The sequence below is a fragment of the Gekko japonicus genome, unplaced genomic scaffold (genome assembly GCF_001447785.1).
Source record: "Gekko japonicus isolate JY-2015 unplaced genomic scaffold, Gekko_japonicus_V1.1 scaffold443, whole genome shotgun sequence".
Taxonomy (NCBI): Eukaryota; Metazoa; Chordata; class Lepidosauria; order Squamata; family Gekkonidae; genus Gekko; species Gekko japonicus.
In genome coordinates this window covers 754,047-761,917 of record NW_015172565.1, presented here as the reverse complement: position 1 = coordinate 761,917, position 7,871 = coordinate 754,047, and the positions used below count along the sequence as shown (strand labels likewise).

The 7,871-nt window shown below is 40.3% G+C and overlaps 1 protein-coding gene across 1 annotated transcript; it reads left to right on the top strand.

The window, feature by feature from the left end:
* Positions 1 to 526: 526 nt before the first annotated feature.
* PDE6H (phosphodiesterase 6H) lies at positions 527 to 7,452 on the top strand. The gene is made up of 4 exons (XM_015421319.1): positions 527 to 579; positions 2,234 to 2,436; positions 6,578 to 6,618; positions 7,376 to 7,452. The coding sequence occupies exons 2-4, from the start codon at positions 2,276 to 2,278 to the stop codon at positions 7,450 to 7,452; spliced, it is 279 nt and encodes a 92-aa protein (XP_015276805.1). The 5' UTR covers positions 527 to 579; positions 2,234 to 2,275.
* Positions 7,453 to 7,871: the final 419 nt, after the last annotated feature.

The window sequence follows — 7,871 nt, the reverse complement described above, 5'->3', positions numbered from 1 at the left end:
AGAACTGGGACACTGATGTATCTTATTTCCTATCTAGACAAAAATATCTTGATAATGTAGTACAAAAAGTTTGGGAAGAACAAGTATAATAATTGTTGATCTTTGCTATATTCCTTTTCCCTTCCTTTTAAACATTTGGTCAGGTAGGAAATCATTAATAAGTTTCATTTGAACCTGAACTCATTTTAGCTTAACACACGTCAAACAGCTACAAAAGCTTTCCTTGGAAATGAGCGCAACTTATTGTGAACCCTCATAATGGTATCCTTCCTCCTTTCCTGAATGAAGCCATGGGCATACTGAAGAGTAAGGACAGTGCCAAGAAACTAGAGATCAATTACCTGGAAATAGCATTGCACCCCAATCTTTACAGCGTTTAGTAATTTGGGGATAAATAAAGTAAGGTAAAGTCTTACTGCGTGGCAATTGTACATCTGCTTCTTTTCCAGATTTGTGGGTTTAAATATTTGGGCCTGAAAATCTACTGGTGTTTCATTTATTCAGAGGAGTAAATCATAAATTTCTAGTGAAACAAAAGCAAGCTGCTTGGAGCTACATTGTGGATGTCTGATTAAACATGTAAGTTGGTAGTTGGTCCTTGGTATTCTAGCTGAATGTTTATCACTATAATTCATCTCACTAACTATTTTTAGATGCAGTTTTGTAACTCTCTGTGTAGTAGTTTAGATACACAAGCCAATATTTAGAGACTAAAAATCTTTATGGGGGGGGGGAAACCAAGCAAGCCCCTTTTTGTTACATCTTTAAATCAGAATTTTTGAGGACAAGTAGTCCTGTTTATGTTTTTAATAGATTAAAGGCTAAAAAAAATCTAACTATTGCAGGGAGGATGGGAGAGAGAGCTCATATTAAGAGATTACTCAAGGGACAGAGCGTGATGCTGTTATATAAAAAGTTTTCCACACCACTCAACTGGTGCGAGGTTTTTTCCTTGCTTCCACCTGATATCCTCCATTTGATCATAGACTGCTAATAGCCCACTTCTTCCACACACATAAAATCTGCTATATTTTAGATGGCTTCCACATAGGAATAGCATTATGTGGTTCCCCTTTGCAGGTGCAGCCACAGACAAAGCACAGCAGTGTCGGGGTTTCCACATGGCAGGCTTCACTGCCCCAATCTTCTAGAGTAGTGGCCCCTTCTCCTGGGCCACCAGGGCTTTTGCAATTTTTGGGAAATAATCAGTACTAAAATATTATTATAGCAATATACCCTTGTAACTACAGGTGTAGCAAGTTCTCTGAGTTCCTAGATTTCATTTTGTTAAGAAGCCCCTCTGTCTCTTAGGAAGACAACCATCTTCCCACATATCTCTGCAATTGAATGAATAGAGACTAAAATAGGGTGAGCGGAGAATCCTGAGAGTTACGTTAGAACACGGCAGACTGGGGGATTTAATGCATATCGAGTGCGACAGAGAAACCTTGACTAAAAATGTAGAGGTGACAGATTACTCTGGGCTGCACGAAATCTCCGTTGCAAGGGCAATTTCACACAGAATCGCATCAGCAACCAGAAAGCCAACAAAAACAAAACACCCCGGTGTGGAAGCACTCCAGCAGTGCTGTTCTGAGAACCAGTTTAAGGGGAAAGCAAAGTCTCTGGATGATATCCATGAGGGACAGAGATACATGCAACAAGTGAATTTGTATGTGTCTCCCCTATTTGGGGGCTTTTTAAAAAATGGTAATCGGCATTCAAACAATCTATTGATATGCTCTGCCAACGACTCTGAATTCCCGGCTTTCATTTTTTAAAAAGTAAGTCTGTACCTCTTTTTGTTGCAATAATATAATGAGAAAAATGTATCCCTTACATCTCCACAACAAAAAATGCTAGAGTCTTATTATTTTAAAGCTGACAATTCAGAGTCCCTAGCAGATTGTGGCAATATCATTATAACATGATTCTTATATTGCAGCAGCACAACTTTCAATTTTTATATAGACATTGGGGCAGGGGTTTAACCACAGGGAACTGAGGCAATGAAAGTACAAGGGAAAGTACCATTTGGATACTCCATTGCTGTTGCAAATGCGTCTTCATTTGCAGTGACAATGAGAGTTACATGAAGAATCAGCTCCATGAGGAAGCTTTAGTTTCCAGCCTTAGTTTCCAACTCTTATATAGCATATGCCATCAAAAATTATAACCTACGTATATATCATCTTCTTCTGAATTTAATTGACTGTATATATTTGGCCTCTAGATATACTGATCTCAAAAAGCAGTGCCTCAGTGTTGCTGAAGAATGTCTGAGGGGGACGCCGCCCCCGAGGAAAATACCCTCAGTGCTCCAGCTGCACCACCGAAACAAACTGGACCCACCACACCACGCAAGGGCCCCCCCAAGTTCAAGCAAAGGCAAACAAGACAGTTCAAGAGCAAGCCCCCTAAGAAAGGAGTAAAAGGGTAAGAAGAGTGGTTCAGAAGTTAAATGATTAATTAGCTCATTAATACATTACAAAACTCTGCAATATCAGACCATGAATAAAGGCCAAGTTGTATTTCAAGCTGCACATGCCTGAAACTATATATCCAGGGGATGCTATATGTCTTCCGGCAACCTATACAAAAATATACTAAACAGAGCCAGTGCCTCCAGTTGTGTTGGCAGAATGCAGATATGCAGTAAAGGGGAGCACAAGTTGTTCAAAAGAATAAAGTCATTTTATTAAGAAGAGAAAAAACTATGTTAGAAAGAAGAGAGAAAAAGAGAAGTCTAAGTGTCTAACTAGCTAAGAGGAAATCAGCAAAGAAGCAGCTCTCAGCAGGAGGAGGAAAAATATATCTGAGCCAATCAGGAGACAGGAAGAAGACTATTTGGAAATAGCAGGAAGTCCCTAATCTCTCTATGCTGTTGGATGATCTTGTCATCTTCTTTTCTATGCATGATAGACCTTGCATATTCCGACAAGTTGTTTGCAAGAACCTTATTTACTAGAGTAAGGAGGGTGAGGAATGAGGAAAGGTCCTCAATGAGAAATTAGAAATGTTTGGTGTAGTGGTTAAGTGTGCGGACTCTAATCTGGGAAAACCAGGTTTGATTCCCCACTCCTCCACTTGCACCTGGCTGGATGACCTTGGGCAAGCCATAGTTCTGGCACAGCTGTTCTTGAAAAACAGCAGTTTCTGTCACAGCTCTCTCAGGGTGTCTGTTGTGGGGAGGGGAAAGGAAAGGAGTTTGTAAGTCGCTCTGAGACACCTTTGGGTAGTGAAGGGTGGGATATAAATCCAATCTCTTCTTCTTCTTCTTTATGGGTTATAGGAGTGTATCCAGGGGTCTTGTTGTAGAAAAAGAGCTGCCGGAGCTCATTAGCATAACTCATTAGCATAACTTATTTGCATATGCCACGCCCCCTGACATCACCGGAAGTGACAGAAGGCCACACCCCCTGACATCACCGGAAGTGTGTCAGAAGGCCCGGCTACTTACCCTCCTGCTTCATCCTCATTCCCAAACGGAATGAGGATCGAAGCAGAGGGCGGGGTAAAGAAGGGGGCGGGGCTTCACCACGTGACCGCCCCGCCCCCTAGAGGTTCTCTTCCGGAGCTCCGTACCTGAGAGCTCCCCCCCGACTAGAGCCCTGAGTGTATCGATGAGTCAGTGAGACAACATAAAACAGAGCTAGGATAATGTATATGTTAAGGGTCAAATACCTGTCCCCTCTGCTGCCCCCTGCAGGATGTTCTTGTCATTTTCTTTATGTACGATAGACCTTGCATATCCCAACACCTTCTCAAGGTTGAGTGTGCAAAGTCCACAAAATACATCTTCTTTCATAGTATCTCAGATTTCTCATGTGGAAGCAGCTTGGTAAGTGCATCTGCAGTCATATCAACTGTAGCACAGTACTACAATTCAACAAGCCCTTCCTTCTGTATCATATTTGGTTTTGAAGACCCTTTTGCATCCTCCAGGAAAGAGGGCAGTAGGATGCAAATGTTTGGTTTTTGATTAGGTATTCAATCTCCTCTTCTGCAGCCTTTCTCCATCTTTCTGCTTGGCTGATAGGCATTCCTTTTATGTCTTCCCATTTGAAAGGTTTTGTTACAGCCTCTGTCTTTGTCAGGTAGGAGAATCTTCATGGTGGTACTTCCTTGTTTCTTCCAGTTGACCATGTTACCTCTGGCACTGCAGCCCCTTCTGGTTCTTGTGGCTCTGCAAGTGTGTCATCTGTATGGTCCATGGTTACAGTGTTTCTGGTTGCTATGCTTTATTTTCTTCTGTTGGTGTGGATTCTCTGATGTCTACTTTTTCCTCTATTTGTAGATTTTTCTTTCTCATCAATGTAGACTGTTGCAGATTTTTACAGTTTCTATTCTTGGGTTAAGGATTCTATACCCTTTACATCACAGTGCATATCCTACAAAAATACCTTGTTCAGTTCTCTGATCCATCTTGGTCCCTTTCTCCTTGGGGATGTAGGTGAAAGCTCTTAACCCAAATACTTTCAAGTGGTTCATGCTAGATTTGTGCCCATATCTAGCACATATGGTGTGCTTCTGGCAGTCTGTCCTGCAGATTGGTAGCAGTGTTATTTCTCCCCAGTATTTCTCGGGTAGCTCTGCTTCAAGCAGCATGCATCTGAACATCTCAGTCAGGGAGTGATTCTTCCTTTCTGCTATGCCATTTTGTTCTGGAGTGTATGGGACTGTAAGCTGATGCTCTATTTCTTGTTCAGTTAGATAATTCATGTCATGTCCCACATATTCTCCTCCACTGTCAGTGCAAATTGCAGTGGCTTTCTCTGGAATCTGTTATTGACCATTGCAACATAGGACTTAAATTTCTCCAATACTTGACTTTTCTCTCTGATCAGGTAGATTACTGTATACTTTGAAAAATAATCAATAAAAGTTAGTATATATCTGTTCCCACTAGATGTCTTCATTGGAGCACAAACATTACTATGTATCACCTCCAGAGGGCCCTGTGTCTGGCTTGTCTAATGATGGCTCTTACTGAAACTAGATCTGGTTCCTTTAGCTTGAATGCAATGTATGCAGTTTCTTTCAACAGTACACTTTTTTATCTGTATGGCCTTAGTCAAGTTCTGGCTTTCAAGTTGGCCCATATCATAATTATCTCTATGTCCTAAACGTCTATGTCATAGCCAGGAAAATTTCTTGTGATTGCAATGTTCAGCTAGGTTTGCATTTTGCATACATGTCTCTAAAGCATACAAGTCCTGATGCACTTTCCCAGTTGCAATCAATTCTCCCTTTTGCTTAATAAAACATTTTTCTCCAAATGATATGACCATTCCTCTTTTTGCAAGTACTCTTATAGAAATCAGGTTGGTCACTAATTATGGCACATACAGGCAATTTTCAATGAGGGCTTCCCTGAATTGTCCATCTGGGAGCTTGCATTTTACTGTTCCTGAGCCAACCGCTTTTGCCTCATAGAAGTTGTAGTTATTTCTCTGGGGAAAACTATAGTTTTGTAGACAAACATATAGCCCTCAGTCTGTGTCAGGATGCCTTCTCATGTTCTTGACCAGCACACAAAGCAATTTATGTACAAAAGCTCGCAATGCCCAGCCATTTCATGTTTTCCCCATGGGTCCTAGGCTCAGAACACTGAGCATGAGATTTCTGTAATGAATGTCAGTAAATCAAAAGTAGGTTTGCAGCTTACAGATACACACCTGAACAGCATATTCAAGATTGCTACAGCACAGACATTTTGATGCAATTATTATTGATGCAATAATTCAGAGCAAGGTGTCAGTTATCAAAGAGTGTTAAATAAACAAAATATTGCAGAAGTGTTAGTGTTTTAAGAATGTTTAATTTAAAGTTTTAAAAAATCTTTAATTGTGTTTGTGTCCTTTATAAAGTTTATATCTCCGCTACCTCACATTACATTACATGGCCTGGTCCAACAAGGTCTCCTTTATGTCAGATCCGGCCCTCATAAAAAATGAGTTCGACACCCCTGCCTTAGCAGTTAAACTCATATCAGTTTTATGAGTCTGTATAACCATTTCCAATGACTAATGATATAATAATAATTTGTTTTTTCATCGTTTTTCATGAGATGGCATAATGATATTGGGTGACTTGCCATGTTTGATTCAGATTTGATGACTTGCTGATGACAGACACACTATGATGATATGATTCTGAAGCAATAGTCCAATCATGTCAGTCATATTTCTTAGGAGGCCTTCGCAATCAGGGTCCCAAAACTGTTTGGCCCTCCTGGGCCACAGAAAAGCCAGAGTGCACTTCATTACTCATTGAAAACACCACACTGGGAAGCTGCGAAGTGCTTGTGTATCTCCAGAAGAAGAGGGAACCCTTCTTCTCTGGCCCAGTCCTCTCAACTGTTTCAAGATAAAACAGGACCAATCCAAATGCAAAAACTTGCTAATGGAAAGAGTATTGGAACATTCAAGAAATGTTTAGCATTAGAAAAGTTCTTGGGTGAGCTATTATCTTGGATGTTCCCATCTGGATCTTAAATTAGAAAAAAATACTTATATTTAAGTAGACTTTTCTCTCTGGTTTGTGCCTTACCTCTCCTCTCTTGTCTTTTCCACAGTTTTGGAGATGATATCCCAGGAATGGAGGGACTTGGAACAGGTAGACTACATCGGATATTGCTTTTAGGCATACCTTTAATGGGAATAACACTGTTGATAATGTTGGCAGCAAACTGGTGATCTAGTCAAGAAAAGATTCCCTTCTCTCCACATGATCCATGTCTGAACTGTTTTGCTAAGTCAGACTACTTAGTCCAAGTTAGAGCTAGCCTAACATTTTGTTCCTGTCAATAGCCTGTCAGATACTTTGGAGAAACTTGGGAATGGAAACAGCTGTTGTTTTTACCAGTTTCTGGTAATCCAAGGCATATTCCTCTGAACATAAATGTTCTATTCTTAGCTTTCTATTCCTACTTGTTATGTTCACTGTGGCAGGCCATGGATAGCAAATAAAGTACAAGTATAGCAAATAAAGTAAAATAAAGATTATACACACAATGATTTAGGAGAGTTCAAAAGTGTCCCTGCAGTTTTTAATTCTGCTATTCCCCATTTGGGTATCAGAATACATACCACAAAAATGGAATTAACGCAAGCTATAGATGTTGCTTGAATAGCTATCTAATTTTGAAACTGATTTTTTTTACATCAAGTGGTTCTTCCTGTGCATTGTTATGCACCCTCTGTCATGTGGGTATACCCTTCCAAGAAAATTCAAAGAGCAGTTATAACTCTCAAAAAGCAGTTATAACTCAGTGTTTCTGCACTGAGGGCTTCCTTCAAATAAAAATTAAAGAAGCTTGTCCATCTGGCTATGTGTTGGTGTAATAAGTCTTTTCTCCTTCTCTCTCTTGTAGATATTACAGTGATCTGCCCCTGGGAAGCTTTCAGCCATCTGGAGCTTCACGAGTTGGCACAGTTTGGAATCATCTAATCCACAAAAATTCTTGTCTCCCCTGGAGCTCAGAACAGCGTTTATCACCTGTGACACATTTTTACATCTCCATTTGAATTTTGACATTGTACAGAACAGGTGGCTTTGTGGGTATGGGCTAACTCTGAGCAATTTTCTTCTCAGGTTACCTTTCCAAGAAATTAGGAAAGGATGCTAAAGATCCAACCTGGTTCATCATCTTGAAAGATTCCAACATTTGCCTGTAAAATACCCTGTACTTTCTTCTTCCTAAAATTCTCCATGTATGCAGTCTCCCACTGTAGTCCTAGATTCCTTTGTGCATAAAAGCCTCATAAGTACAGCTCTAACTACCTATTGTGCCAGAAAGACTCAGGAGCCAGCTAAGTTCCATGGGAAGTAATAGAAAGAAAGGGACCACTGAACAGTCATATTCTTAA

What these genes read in the sequence shown, in the direction of transcription:
- PDE6H (XM_015421319.1), top strand. Translation starts at nt 2,276, where the DNA reads ATGTCTGAGGGGGACGCCGCCCCCGAGGAAAATACCCTCAGTGCTCCA. An exon ending in CCTAAGAAAGGAGTAAAAGG is followed by an intron (nt 2,437 to 6,577) that starts GTAAGAAGAGTG and finishes TCTTTTCCACAG; the next exon opens with TTTTGGAGATGATATCCCAG. An exon ending in AATGGAGGGACTTGGAACAG is followed by an intron (nt 6,619 to 7,375) that starts GTAGACTACATC and finishes TCTCTCTTGTAG; the next exon opens with ATATTACAGTGATCTGCCCC.